The 15,208-nt window shown below is 45.3% G+C and overlaps 1 protein-coding gene and 1 non-coding gene across 8 annotated transcripts in view; one reads left to right on the top strand and one right to left on the bottom strand.

Moving 5' to 3' along the window:
- The window catches only part of ERMP1 (endoplasmic reticulum metallopeptidase 1), a 127,487-nt gene that overhangs the window by 22,159 nt on the left and 90,120 nt on the right, over positions 1 to 15,208 (top strand). For 5 of the 7 annotated variants that reach the window (XM_063788728.1, XM_063788731.1, XM_063788733.1 and 2 more), the window contains 2 exons: positions 12,675 to 12,725; positions 14,898 to 15,142. In XM_063788728.1, coding sequence (XP_063644798.1) covers positions 12,675 to 12,725; positions 14,898 to 15,142 — 296 coding nt within the window. Of the gene's footprint in view, positions 1 to 12,674; positions 12,726 to 14,897; positions 15,143 to 15,208 lie in introns of those variants that run through there. The other 2 variants (XM_063788729.1, XM_063788734.1) reach the window with 2 other exon arrangements.
- On the bottom strand, positions 1,397 to 1,501 carry LOC112204486 (small nucleolar RNA U13). Its single transcript, XR_002938128.1, has one exon. It is a non-coding gene; the product is annotated as a small nucleolar RNA U13 (small nucleolar RNA).

The following is a 15,208-nucleotide window of genomic DNA, read 5'->3' on the forward strand; positions in this document are numbered from 1 at the left end:
TTCAGCCTGTCCCCAGGCACTCCACCCAAAACAAGCCGAGGAAGCCCAGGACCTGACTTTATCTAACAATGTGTTTCCCTTCCTACTTAAGTCAATTTCTGCTTCTCTCTGGTTCAAGTCCCTTGGCTAGGATTCTTTTTTTTTCTAACTATAACACATACAAATGAACAACAAAAAATATCCATAAACTGCAGTGGCCGCAATTCAAGTACGCTCGTTAAAAACCAATAATGGAAGCTCCTTTCCTTATTATTGTGTATTTTTCTGCTCTCTTACTGTCCTCATGAATTTCAAAGGTCTGATCCCCATAGAATTATATTAATGAGCCCCAGTTTAAAACAACAGGGAGAGGTGAGACAGAAGAGTGGGGATTTCGACACATGACCCCTTTCCGCTGGGACATTTTATGTGTAATTTGCCCTTCCCAGTTGTAAAAAAGAAATGAAAGTCAAACTCACCAGTCCTCTCAAGTGACTAATATAGGACTGAACCCTGTGTTCAAAATGACAGAATGGAATCTTAATTCTTCATTAAATTGTTTTAATACATCCCATACCTCAAACTCAGAGCCTTGGCAAATGGTGCAGCAACAGCAAATGCGCCTCTTACTACTCAGACCAGGAGAAGTGGTTCTTTAAGTGACAGGAGAACACATCTACCTCAGGGAGGCTGCTTCTCCCCAGCAAGATGCCATCCTGAATAATTGCTTTTCTTCTTGGTAGTCTTGGAGGACTGAGAGAGGATTCAGGAGGAGGCTTTGTGAGCCCTCTGAAGTTGGAGACTGACAAACGTTGCGGAGAAATTCTGTTGATGTCACACATCAGCGGGGCAATGAGGGTAGGCAGAGGACTTAGCCAGAATTTCCCAAATCCTATTCTGGGAGAAGAGGACTATGATTATGGCGAGAAGGCAACGCTCTTACCTTCCTTAATGAGAGTCCTCTGTCTGCTGGCTGGCCGCGTGTATGAAGACTGCTTCTCTGGCTCTTAATCGTTTTGACTTATTTTTTTTCCTGGTTTTGAGTCCCATGATAGTCACGGGTTTAGATTTCTGACGGGGTCGTCTGTAATTGCTAAATTGGCATGAAAGAAACCAACTTTATTCCCTCCTTCAAAAAGTCACAGCTGACTGTGGCCTCTGTTTTCCCCAGTCCCAGTGCTCTATCCTAGGGAAGCCATTTATTTTAAATGTTGGTCCCTCCTCCATAGGATTGCCATGTCACATAAAATATAGGATGCCCAGTTAAATTTGAACTTCAGATAAACAATGAACAGTTTCTTAATACAACTATGTCCCATACAATATTTTTAGGATAAATATGTCCACATATTCTATGGGACATATACACTAAAAAAGTTATTTTTTGTTTATCTGAAATCCACGTTTGTTTTTCTCATGTCAGATAGGTAAGGTGCCCATGTCATTGTAACAAGGTTTGAGGGAGGCATATCTAACGTGAACATGGAAACCCAATCATCACGCTTATGAACCACAAAAGGATCTGAAATCCAAACTGAACTGGGTTCCCTATTCCCTCCCTCATCTCCATCTCAAAGGGTTGAAGAGTCTTTAGGCACAGGTCTGGAGAGCATCTAGTCCCAGACTCTCATAATCAAGAAAAGGAAATAGAAAAATCCCTGAAACCTCCTCAGCTGAGCTCCATGAGTTCTCTGTGATGCCTTTGGTGTTAACTGTCCACTGGAGATAGTGGGTTTCCATCTATGTGAAAGGGATAGATGAAATTTTCTTTTTGCAGGTAGAATATGACCTACTTAGACATCAATTAGGTTGGTGCAAAAGTAATTGCGGTGTCGGACCATGAATTTTAAATCATTATAACTAGGCTCAAACACATTTTTTTTTTTCTGAGATGGAGTCTCGCTCTGTCACCCAGGCTGGAGTGCAGTGGCAGGATCTCAGCTCACTGCAACCTCCGCCTCCCAGGTTCAAGCAATTCTCCTGCCTCAGCCTCCTGAGTAGCTGGGACTACAGGTGCACGCCACCACACCTGGCAAATTTTTGTATTTTTAGTAGAAACAGGGTTTCACCATGTTGGCCAGGATGGTCTCGATCTCCTGACCTCATGATCCACCTGCCTCAGCCTCCCAAAGTGCTGGGATTACAGGCATGAGCCACCGCGCCCGGCCTCAAACACACCTTTATTAATCAAAATAGGAACCATTACAATGAAGACATTTTTGCCAATGAAAAATAAGTTTGTTTATTCCTGTAGCATACACATTCATGCTTCAAGATTCGATGAACTCTTGGAAAGCATTTTCTGCATCCTGCTGGTTGTGGAAGGATTTTCCCTGCAAAAAGTTGTTAAGATGATTGAAGAAGTGGTAGTCGGTTGATGAGAGGTCAGGTGAATATGGCAGATGAGGCAAAAGTTCGTAGCCCAATTTATTCCAACTTTTGAAGCATTGGTTGTGTGACATGTGGTCAGGTGCTGTCATGGACAATTGGGCTTTTTCTGTTGATTAATGCCAGCTGCAGGTGTTGTACTATTCGGTGCAACTCATTGATTTGCTGAGCATACTTCTCAGATATAATGGTTTCACCGGGATTCAGAAAGATGTAGTGGATCAGACCAGCAGAGACCACCAAACAGTGACCGTGACCTTTTTTCGGTGCAAGTTTGGCTTTGGGAAGTGCTTTGGAGCTTCTTCTCAGACCAACCACTGAGCTGGTCATTGCCAGTTATCATATAAAATCCACTTTTCATTGTACATCATAACTCGATTGAGAAATTCTTCCTTGTTGTTATGTAGAATAAGATAAGACAACACTTCAAAAAGACCATTTTTTAAATTTTCGCTCAGCTCATGAAGCAACCACTAAATGAGCTTTTTCACATTTCCAATTTGCTTCTAATGCTGAACAACTGTAGAATGATCAACGTTGAGTTCTTCGGCAATTTCTAGCGTAGTTGAAAGAGGATCAGCTTCGACGATTGTTCTCAACTGGTTGTTGTCAACTTCCAATGGCCAGCTCCTCATCTTCCAGGCTCTCATTTCCTTTGCAAAACTTCTTGAACCACCACTGCCCTGTACATTCGTTAGCAGTTCCAGGGCCAAATGCGTTGTCGATGTTGCAAATTGTCTCTGCTGCTTTATAACTCATTTTGAACTCGAATAAGAAAATCACTCGAATTTGCTTTTTGTCTATTTCCATAGTCTAAAATAAACATACAACAAAGAACAAGTGATAAGTCTTTAGCAAAAATACATAAAGTGAGAAATGCCCATTAAAATGATGCATAACATAACCACATTTATTTAAGAATGTATTTAATATCAAACAGCAAAGTCCGACAGTGCAAAAATCACAGTTACTTCTGCACTCACTTAATAATTGACCCCAGAGCTGATTCCACTTAACATCATGATCTATCTTGGACAGCCCAGAAGCATTTCAGTGGGACACAACAGTCACCTTTGCTCACCAGCTCTCCATAGCCATTGTGAACAAACAAAGAAAAAAAACCCCACCAGAATATGACAGTCCTAGCAGCTCAAGACTTAGATTAAATGACCTCTAAGGTCCTCTTTCCCATAATACCTGAGGACCCATTCCTTTCAGATCCTGTGATTTTTCTGGTTTCCATCGTGAGCTATGGACAAAGGCTGTCCTGTGTAAGGGCAGTACCAACCCACCAGATACTGGATAGTCACCACTGAAAATGGTAAGGGAGAAAGAAAACAAAGAAGGGTTGATCTTTATTAGGCAAGACAGGGAGAGCCTATCTGCAAAGGAGGGAAAATTTAAACTGAGACCTAAATGGTAAGAAGCAGTCAGCCATGAAAAGATGGAGAGAGAGCATTTCAGAAAGAACAACCAGTTGGAGACCTTGAGGCAGAACAATAGAGCATGACTTAGACTGAGTTCCCAGAGTGGAGGCTATCTCAGGGAATTTTGTGCAAAAATTGGGAAGGATATAAGCCCCTTGTGTCAATAGATTTGGGGAGAGCAACTTCAACCTGAATTTCAGGGTTATGCCTGAAAATCCCAGAAAGTCCTGTTGCCCTTTCATAGGAGGAGCTGAACAAACAGAACTGGCTCTTCAGAAGGCAGAGAAGGCAAGGCCACATCCCAGTCACTACTGAGTCCTCACCCCGTAAGCCTCACAGGTGCCTTGAATCCCAGCTCTCATTATTATCTGTGAGACCTTGAGCAAGTTAATTAACCTTTCTGAGCTATTCCGTCTTCATCTGCAACATAGGAATAGGGAATAATTACAGAATTGCTGTGAGAATTAAATGAGATAACATATGGGCCAGGCGCGGTGGCTCATGCCTGTAATCTCAGCACTTTGGGAGGCCGAGGTGGGCAGATCACCTGAGGTCAGGAGTTCAAGACTAGCCTGACCAACATGGAGAAAACCTGTCTCTACTAAAAATACAAAAAAATTAGCCGGGCGTGGTGGCGCATGCCTGTAATCCCAGCTGCTCAGGAGGCTGAGGTAGGAGAATCACTTGAACCTGGGAAGTGGAGGTTGCAGTGAGCTGAGATCGAGCCATTGCACTGCAGCCTGGGCAACGAGAATGAAACTGAAAAAAAAAATGAGATAACATATGTCAACTCATCTAGCACAGTGCCTGGCAAGTTGTTCATTGAGAAAGGCTAGTGTTTCTGCGAATTCCCTGTGAATGTACAAACAGCTCGGAGGGGGTGCCCAGCCCTTGGGGTGAGCCTATGAACTCATGGCCATGGCTAATTGTTAATCAGCTAACAAGCGCTTGCTGTGATGTAAAGAGACCCAGGACAGAGAGGTTCTGATGGTGAGGGGATAGTGGCGAGGTAGAGAAGGGAATAGAATCGAGGCATGGCTAGGCAGGGGTCGAAAGGGGAAGCCCCAGCAGCCAGGACGGTGGAGGAAATGGAGGACCACAGGGACTCCCTCCTCCCTCAGACACCCGAGAGCAAGAGCTGTGGCCTGCTGGCCTCGGGCTGGCCTTGAGTGTGGCTCCCTCTCAGGAAGCAGCAAAGGAGGCTTCATTAGTTCCCGGGCTCTATTAGGAAAGGGGTTCCAGGTGAACACGGGCACAGAGCTGGCTGAAGTCTTGAGAACATGGCCCAAGTCTCGCAGGTGAGCAGAGAAGAGCACCAATAAATCAGAAACGTAGTAAATCCCATGGCCATTTGTGACTAGTCACAGGAAGGTTGAGATTACAGGAATGGATTAAAATGACCTTTGGGGTGGAAAAATATTGAAGAGTCAACACCACTACAATATCTACAATATCTAATAATGGTAGAGCCACCCCAGATTCTTGTCTAGGGTACAATGGGGGTATTGGTACAGAAGAGGCTTGAGAGGAAGATGGGCTGTGTTTGTGTCTGGAAGGTAAGTAGGGATCACCTTCATAGGCATGAGATGAAGGCCAGTCCAGTGGAAGTTAAGTAGGCATTCACCAACCATAACTCGGGGTGAGGACGGGAAGGTGACATCCCAGTGGTTTAGGGCTCAGGGCCCCAGACCGGTCTGGTGAGCTTCAGGGAATTGTGAGTCGTTCCATATGGCTGGAGCTCCAAGTGCAAGAAAGGGAGTGGCAGGCCTGAGGCCCAGGTCCTGGGCGCCACAGGGCCTGGAATACCACGCTGAGCCTTTGGACTGATCTTGTAGGCTGTGTTGAGTCACAGAACGGTTTTAAGCAGGGAAAAAAGTGGGTTGACCAGACTTGCAGTAAATCTATTTTCCCGTGTCATGAAGATATCTACCTCCCAGGTGGCCATGAGGATTACCTGTGTTATTGTGTGTGAAAACATTGTGTAAACTGTAAATCATACCAATGTGAGATCTAGAAGCAGCAGCTTATACCTGAATGGCAGGGCTCTGGATTGGTGATATGAAGGGACAAAAAGGAGAGAGACTGCGCTCTGGGTTCTGATTTTGATTTAAATGCTTGCTCCAGCATTGACTGGCCGTGTGTTTTTGGTGTGTAAGACTGTCAACATCAGTCTCTTTATCTGCAAAATGTAAACCTAATAATTCTTTCTCTCAGGGAGGGTGAGGCCTAGTGTGTCTGGCATGGAGCAAACCCTTGTGTCAGTCCAGGTTCTTTGGTTGTGAGCAACAGAAACTCTGGCTACTTAAGAAAATTAATGGGAGGTTATGAAGGTGTCCCCAAAACTATAGAAAAATATGAGCAAGCCTGTCCCTAAGAAGGAATAGGGGGTGGGTGCAGTGGCTCATGCCTGTAATCCCAGCAGTTTGGGAGGCTGAAGTGAGAGGGTTGCTTGAGTCCAGGAGTTCAAGACCAGCCTGGGCTGCATAGAGAGAGAGTGAGAACCTGTCTGTACAAAAAAATAAAATTAGCCAGGCATGTTGGTGCGCACCTGTGGTCACAGGTACTCAGGAGGCTGAGGTGAGAGGATCACCTGAGCCCACAAGAATGAGGTTGTAGTGAGCTATGATTGCACCACTACACTCCAGCCTGTGTGAAAAAGCAAGACCCTGTCTCAAAAAAAAAAAAAAAAAAAAAAAAAAGAAGAAGAAGAAGAAGAAGGAATAGGATTAAGTTGTTTTGTGGGATACAGGTAGCAAGAATTAATGGATGACCTTCCAGGTTGCTGCCACCAGAATGAAATTAGCTTTGTTCATGTTCATCTTTGTCTGTGTACAAGTTCAGGTTCCTTGGAGAATCTTGCATCAAACTAAATAATACACAGAGAGAGGTTCTCTAAAACAAAAGATGTTTATTTAGGAATAAAGCATTGCAATGGTAATGTGCCATAGCAAACTATGTGCATATTTAGGGAAGTAAAGGAAGACAAGTGTTTTGTTTTTGTTTTTGTTTTTTTTTATACTTTAAGTTCTAGGGTACATGTGCACAGCGTGCAGCTTTGTTACTATGTATACATGTGCCATGTTGGTGTGCTGCACCCATTAACTCGTCATTTACATTAGGTATATCTCCTAATGCTATCCCTCCCCCAGCCCCCCACTCCACAACAGGCCCCGGTGTGTGATGTTCCCCTTCCTGTGTCCAAGTGTTCTCATTGTTCAATTCCCACCTGTGAGTGAGAACACGTGGTGTTTGGTTTTTTGTCCTTGTGATAGTTTACTGAGAATGATGGTTTCCAGCTTCATCCATGTCCCTACAAAGGACATGAACTCATCCTTTTTTATGGCTGCATAGTATTCCATGGTGTATATGTGTCACATATACACCTTTGGGTATATACCCAGTAATGGGATGGCTGGGTCAAATGGTATTTCTAGTTCTAGATCCTTGAGGAATAGCCACACTGAGGAAGACAAGGGTTTTTAAAGGAAAAGTGAAGAGGATTACATACTTGTCCTGAAATAATTATTTTGGGCTACAAAGATCAATAACGTGGGTGACTTCAGTGTGAGACTGGACAGGCAGTAATTAGGCAGTTGTCCTTGCAGTATTTTTTGTGTAAGGTTGTGATGGCCTTTGTGCAAGGCTGTGGTTTTGCAGTCTTCTGTTATCAGGCATACAAGCATGAGAAGCCTCTTTCATTTGTCAGGGTTTAATTTGTCAGGGTTTTCTTAACATTAGTGACTCCATTTTGATTCTGACTACTTTCACACTTGTTTGGCTAGCTTGGGTCTCATGCGAAATCCTTGCTCAGGCATAAAGTGTCTAGAGGTGGGGTGTAAGGGGTGGTATTGAACACCCCATCAAGGCTAAGGCAACAGGGAAGGAGTAATTCTTCAGGAAGAATCTAGATTGCTGTCACCAAATTAAGAAGTAAGAGATCCCACAGAGACAAAGACAGAGATGCCCTCTACAACATTTGGCAAATGGTGACCATCACAGTTACACAGTACTGGGTTCGTTGAGCTAGGATTTGTCCCTGAGAAGTCTTCCTAGTCTTTGCTGTTTCCTATTAAGCACTGTGAGAGGAATGGGGTCGCACATCTAAAAATCCTGCAGGAGACTATGGAAGGTTGCCGGGAGCTCCCCGTTCATATTCTCATCCTACCACTTACTGCATGACAGTGACATCACCTGTTCATGTCTGACACAACCACTGGTTCCTGGGCTCTGTGAGAGTGGGGATTACGTCTTTCTGTATCTCCATTGCTTGGCGCAGAGTGTGCCACATGGTAGAGCCTCAGTGAACTAAACCGTCACTCAGATCTCATCTCTAGTGACTTCCTAGGAAGTAGCACCATCAGAGAAATCAGGATGATATTTCAACACTAAGAACAATCGTCTGTTTCAGTGTATTTTTCTATTTCCAATTTTGAAAGAAATCAGCCTTTCCCTACCCAGTCACCATCACCCTAAATATCATATCCTTCTTGACAGGTATCGCTCTGAAGCCTTGATGAAGGTTTGCTGACAAGAAAGGGCTTACTCACTGTACACAGCCCTTCAATAACTCCTACCACGCACGGTGTTCCAGAGGCAGAGGGCTCCTGAGGGAAACCCTGAGGGTTACCCAGGCCCCAGCACCACCTGGGAGGACATCCCTGGTCTCCAAGCCTCCCTCTTCCCTGCTTAGCATCAAAGAACTAAAGGGGTTAGGAAAGTTCTTAAAAGTGATGAGCATTTTAACTGTTAGGCTGTGGACCACCCCGTGTCCCTGGAGGCACTTTTTCCAGTCTTCCCTTCATAGCGGCCAACTCTACAATCCCACAAGACCTGGTCTTTTAGGGCTGACCGTTTGAGATTCTTATAGTTAGTTTTTATATTTACAGAGAGAGGCCATTTATAAGGAAGGCCTTTAACTGTTTTGAGAGGGGCATTTGACTCTCCCATAAATCCTGCTCATTTCTGTCTCCCTGCTGGTACCCAAAAATACCCGGAAGTAGCCCCCAGACCTTAAATAGTTGAAAAGGGTGTCAGGGGTGGGGGAAGGATTGTGTGTGTGTGAAGTGTGTAAAGGAATAAACCAACCCTTTGACAGAACTTCTTATCCCTGGATGAGTTAGGTGATTTCCTCCAACTTGGGTGAGATCTTATAATTTTAAGAGTAATGGGCCGAGCGTGGTGGCTCATGCCTGTAATCCCAGCACTTTGGGAGGCCGAGGCGGGTGGATCATGAGGTCAGGGGTTTGAGACCAGCCTGGTCAACATGATGAAACCCCATGTCTACTAAAAATATAAAAATTAGCTGGGCGTGGTGGCGCACACCTGTAATCCTAGCTACTCAGGAGGCTGAGGCAGGAGAATTGCTTGAGCCTGGGAAGCGGAGGTTGCAGTGAGCTGAGATGGCACCACTGCACTCCAGCCTGGGCGACAGAGCGAGACTTCATCTCAGGGGAAAAAAAAAAAAAAAAAAAAAGCAATGTTGGAGGAAAGGGAAGGGGAGGGAAAGGGATCAGGTAGAAACTGAAATTGCCCAAGGTCAGAGTCATGTTTTCTAATTTCTTCCTGACCATGTCTGTGTGGGGAAAACTAATTCAGACTTTTTAAGAGCTAAAGAACTTCAGTGTTTTTTTGTTTGTTTGTTTTTTGTTTTTGTTTGTTTGTTTGAGACAGAGTCTCACTCTGTCGCCCAGGCTGGAGTGCAGTGGCGGGATCTCGGCTCACTGCAACCTCCGTTTCCCAGGTTGAAGCAATTCTCTCCTGCATCAGCCTCCTGAGTAGCTGGGATTACAGGCGCGTGCCATGACGCCCAGCTAATTTTTGTGTTTTTAGTAGAGACGGTTTCACCATGTTGGTCAGGCTGGTCTCTAACTCTTCACCTTGTGATTCGCCCACCTCAGCCTCCCAAAGTGCTGGGATTTGGCTTGTTTTTTTATTTTTTATTTTTAAAGAAAGTTCTGGTGGGGTGTGATGGCTCACACCTGTAATCCCAGCACTTTGGGAGGCTGAGGTGGACAGATCTCTTGAGGTCAGGAGTGAGACCAGCCTGGCCAACATGGTGAAACCCTGTCTCTACTAAAAATAAAAAAAGTTAGCTGGGCGTGGTGTTGTGTGCCTGTAATCCCAGCTACTTGGGAGGCTGAAGTTGGAGAATCCCTGGAACCCGGGAGGCGGAGGTTGCAGTGAGCTGAGATCATACCACTGCACTCCAGCTTGGGAGACAGAGCGAGATTCTGTCTCAAAAAGAAGTAAGTTCTACGTAGCATTTTTGTCTTGTTACATTAAAAAATAATGCAGTAGAACTGACTTATTATCTGACAGGGAGATCCGAGCTATGGGATTTTTTAGAATTATAGTCAGAGGTCGGATAAATCCATTATCTCTGACATTCTGCAGGTAAATAAGCTAGAACCTAGAGAGGCTGACCATGTGAGTCAGATTATCTGGTTCTGTATCTCTGCATTTCCTTCCAGTGAGTCATCCCTGAGCTCATTTAATTGGTCCAGCCCAGTGTCTGCTTGTCAGTTAATTAAGAGAAGCTTCAAGGGCCCAAGCATGGTATCTTAAAGAGCCAGCAGTGGCCACCAGACCAGTGTGGGCGGTCATCAAGGGTCAGGTTCCTTTGGGGCCGCTGGCATTGGGGATTGGGATTGGGTTGATCATGGGTCAACCAGCCCTTTAGGGATGAAAAGGAGGCAGGGTCTCAGGGGACAATGCCTGCCAGCAGCCGGCTGTGTGGGGGCTGCAACTCCCATCAGGCTTTGATGTGTTTCTTTTTTCTCTTTTTCTTTCTTTCTTTTTTTTTTTTGAGACAGAGTCTTGCTCTGTTGCCCTTCCCAGGCTGGAGTGCACCATCACACCCAGATAATTTTTTTATTTTTAGTAGAGAGGGGTTTCACCATGTTGGCCAGGCTGGTCTCGAACTCCTGACCTAAAGTGATCTGCCCACCTCAGCCTCCTAAAGTGCTGGAATTACAGGTGGAAGCCACCGCACCCAGCCTGATGTGTTTCTTGATGTTTCTTTGTATTTTTCTGGAAGTCCCTCTGATGTTTAGCAAAGTCTTTGTAATATTTCAGCCAGCATCAGCTCTACTGTGAGTTTTAATGAGGCGTCAGAACAACCCTGGAAGTCAATAGATGGCAACAGCAGAGAGTAAAGTGAGAACTCCATGGGGGAGGAGAAACCCTCAGGAGAGGCAGGAGCTCTGGCATCAACCATCTTTCTGCCCAGAATCTCCTTCCAAGTTGAAGCTTCAGGAGTTTGGGTTCTTCCAGGGTACATTATTGGTCCGATAAGATTGGAAAACACTGAACTAAATAAAGTTAAACAGGTTTCTTCATTACAAACTCTTCTAACATCCTTAATCTACTGATATACCTTATGAATCTTCAAGAGAAGGCAATTGCATTGCCAGCAGAGTTTCTCGAACTATTTAATTATGAAGAAAGTGTTTGTTGGCTTTGGTGCTCCAAGAAACACTCTTTGGGCCACATCATTATGAAGAGTCATTATAGATCCCACCTCTTGTGTGATTGATGGGCCTATTCCTCGAAGTAGTTAACAAAGAGACTAAAATGTAATCCCTTTCCACAAGGAACTCAGCCCATAAATATCTACTAAATGTATGTCTTCTTACTGAGTGCCAGAAACTGAGCAAACTGATTATTACATGGATTATTTCATATTCTTCTCAAATCCTCACAGCAGCGCTGTCAGGTAGGTGTGATTATTACACCCCTTTTACAGAGGAGACTGAAGCTCATGAGTTTAGATAATTTAGGATTACATAAGTAGTAACTGGCAAATGGCCCAACTCCCATTCTTACACATGGTGCCTCCCCAAGGGGGACACTTCTCAGGAACTAAACACAGTCCAGCATAAGATACCTTTTAAGTATGGTTACTCTTCCCCAGGGTCGGTTATTTATTTAGCAACATTGGTTCCAGGGACCCCCCATGTTGATTATTCCTTAATGTTCTCAGGAGCAAGGACTGACTCATTCACCTTTCCATTATCAGTAGGGACTCAATAGATATTTCTTGAATGAATAAAAATAAATAAATAAATGAAGACACTGATTTTTAACTGGTCCTGGTGATAAATAATTTCTAACAGAGGCATTGCCCAGATCCTTTCAACTAGTCCATAACATTTCTTGAGCTCCTATGATATGCCAAGGACTGGATTCAGTAGTCACCAAAGCTTGTTGAGTTGCTGTTTCCCTTTCTGAACCTCTAATATTCTACATCACATGAACACGTGTTTTCGAAGGCAGACCTTCTTCAGACAATACATGGACAGCCTTAGGCATAAATCCCTTTCCTGTAGGAATTCCTCTATAGTAAAAATCATATTGATTGCTTAGGGAGGGGGATACTGAGTTAGTGGTTAAGGGTGAGAAGGATAACTCCTCAAATTAAAGAACTGCATGAACCCTTAACTCTCAAAGGCTGGGAAGCATAGAAGGTATTTAATAAGTGCTTGTTGAATGAATGATGCAGACATGCATGAGGCAAGAATGAGGCAAGCTCTGGGCCCCAAAGACAGAGAGGGAGCAGCCACCTTTTTCTAGTAGCTTGTTGAGGAAACTGCTTGCTGGCCCCTGCCCAAGCCCATGGTGTGGCCATTGTGCATTCTGCAGGGCACATAGTCTGATATGTGGGGTGCTCACAGTAGAAGCCACCTCACACCGAGAGACTCTGCGTGGGCCTTTCCCCTGAGAGAGAACTTGAATGCGATGGTAAAATAGAAGCCAGGGGTTTAGGACCAATCTCTGCAGTTTATTGGCCCCTGGATAAGTTACTTAACCATTCTGAGCCTCAGTTTGCTCAACTGAGAAATGAAGATCGTAATTTTTAATTTAGAATTCTTATTTTTTTAGGTCCTTCCAGATTGCAAAGAAGAGAGGCACACAAATGGTCACTCAGATGAGGTAGGTAAGTTAATTATTAGGAAGAACAGGACAATTTCATAACTGCTTCCTGGGACAAGCCCCCTCTTCATTAAGGAGATGACTGTGGCTGGAATGGCTTTGCAGGATGCCCCCTGCTTGCTCCTTCTGATGCGTCTTGTTACCTCTTTATCACTCGCACACAGTCAAAGGAGCTGACTAGGCCAATCGTCGCTATCCGGGAAAGAGTGCCCCCACTGGGCAATGTTTCTGCACCAGGTCACCTCATGTTCATAGCTCTCTTTGACTCAGGAAGGGATCCCAGGTCCCGCCAGTTGCAGTCACAGCACTCAAAGAACAGCTGAGTCACCTGGAGAGAACAGCCTAAGGCCAGTTTGGCTTTGAGGGTGTATTAGTTTCCTGTGGCTGCCGTAACAAAGTAACACAAATTGGGTGGCTTAAAACAACACACATTTACTGTCTCACAGTTCTGGAGGCTAGAAGGCCACAGCGTGATGTCAGCAGGGCCATGCTGTCTCTGAAATCTATAGGGGAGAATCCTTCCTTCTCTCCTGGCTTCTGCTGGTGCCTGGCAGTCCTGAGCATTCTATGGCTTGTGGGTGCATCACTTGAATTTCCACCTCCGTTGTCACATGGCTGTCTTCTCCCTGTCTCTGTCCTCACGTGGCATTCTTCACTCTCTGTGTTTCTGTATCTTGTTATAACGACACCAGTCATATCAGATTACCCTACCCCAACAGGACCCCATCTTAATGACACCTACAACTACCCGAGTTCCAAATAAAGTCACATTCTGAGGTCCAGGGGGTTAGGACATCAACATATTTTGGTGGACACAATTCAACCCATAACAGAGGTTCACAAACTGTCCAGCACCTCTCCAGCAGAGCTGTGGTGAGTGTTACATGAGGGCTACACATGCCTACCATGGTGTCACATAAAATAAAATTGTCTTCCTGTTCAATGGGTCTCAAAATGTAGTCCTCGACAGGCAGCAGCAACAGCCCCTAGGGACTGGTTAGAAAAACACACCCTCAGGCCCCACCCCAGACTTACTGAATCAGAAACTCAACCTTCAGTATTTTCACAAGCTCTGCAGGTAATTCCAACACAAGCTAAAGATTGAAAACCATGCCGTCGCTGACCTGGACAGAAGTACAAGCTGATAGAGAAAAGTCCCTGAAACGTGAATCCCAACTGGGGAGCCCACCCACAGCTTCCCAGCAAAGCCATGAGAAAGATCCCACACCCAGGGCTCCTGCTCCCCCTGCCCCATGGCCCCTCTGAGCAGCCACTGCTTGCTGCCACAGCCTCGCTGCTCCCTTGCTCATGGCCTCTCTTGCTGTTTCCTTTACTCCAGTTGAGAGTAAGCCTCCCTCCCTGAGATCTGTTTTTTAATTTAAAATTTTTTAGAGATAAGGTCTCACTCTGTCACCCAGGCTGGAGTGCAGTGGTGTGATCATAGCTCACTGCAACCTCAAACTTGTGGGCTCAAGCAATCCTCCGGCCTCAGCCTGCTGAGTCTCTGTGACTACAGGTATGCACCACCATGCTGGGCCTATCGTTTTTCAAAGATTTTGCAGAGAGGGGATCTCGCTATATTGTCCAGGCTGGTCTCAAACTCCTTTGCCTCAAGCAACCCTCTTGTCTTGGTCTCTCAAAGTGTTGGAATCACAGGCATGAGCCACATGCCCAGCCCTTTCCTGAGATCCATACTTGGCTTGTGGCTAGATGAGACACCATTTCATGGGCCTTTTCTCATCACAGACCTCCCTGAGCAGGTTTTGCCCTCCTCTAACTCCTCTCTCCACCCAGGGTAGGGGTGTTCCAGGCCCCACTCTCAAGCAGAAGTAACCCCCGCCAGTCCAGGCTCAACCAAGTCACTGAGCCCCTTCCTTTAGCCCTGGGAGCTCCTTCCTTCCCTTTTCCTTCAGGGCAACATCTTTCCCCCAACAACTCTGGGTCATCTTTCCTTTCCCTCTTCCAACTACATACACTCAGTCCAGAAGCCGATGTTTTGGGAATTTATTTGTTTTGTTTGGGTGTTTTACTGCAGAGTTGGGAAATTTTTCATTTTATGCTCTTCTTTTCTTCATGTGGATCTGCATACCTTACTGTGAGTGTGTGTGTGTGTATGTGTGTGTTTATGTTTAACCCTCAACTTGCTTTTTTCTATTCTCTCACTCAAAACAGCAGTCATCAACACAGAAGACTTCTGTGACCACATGTGAGAAGTGTTTCTCTCCACCGCCAAGCAAGCAATCAAGTCTGTGGTGGATACCCACTGGGTGGCCTCCAATTCAACTCCAACACTATCTACCTGGAGATAGCATCAGATCCCACAGGTTGAGGGCTCTGTCCCCAAGGCCGGCCCCCACCGCTGCTGGACACCAGCTGATTATAAAGGATATTACAGATGAAGAGATGCATACGGTGAGGTATGGAAAAAGGAGCATGGACCCTCCATGCGCTCCCTGGGCGCACTGCCCTCCAGGAATCTCCAG

Source organism: Pan troglodytes, chromosome 11 (genome assembly GCF_028858775.2).
Source record: "Pan troglodytes isolate AG18354 chromosome 11, NHGRI_mPanTro3-v2.0_pri, whole genome shotgun sequence".
Taxonomy (NCBI): Eukaryota; Metazoa; Chordata; class Mammalia; order Primates; family Hominidae; genus Pan; species Pan troglodytes.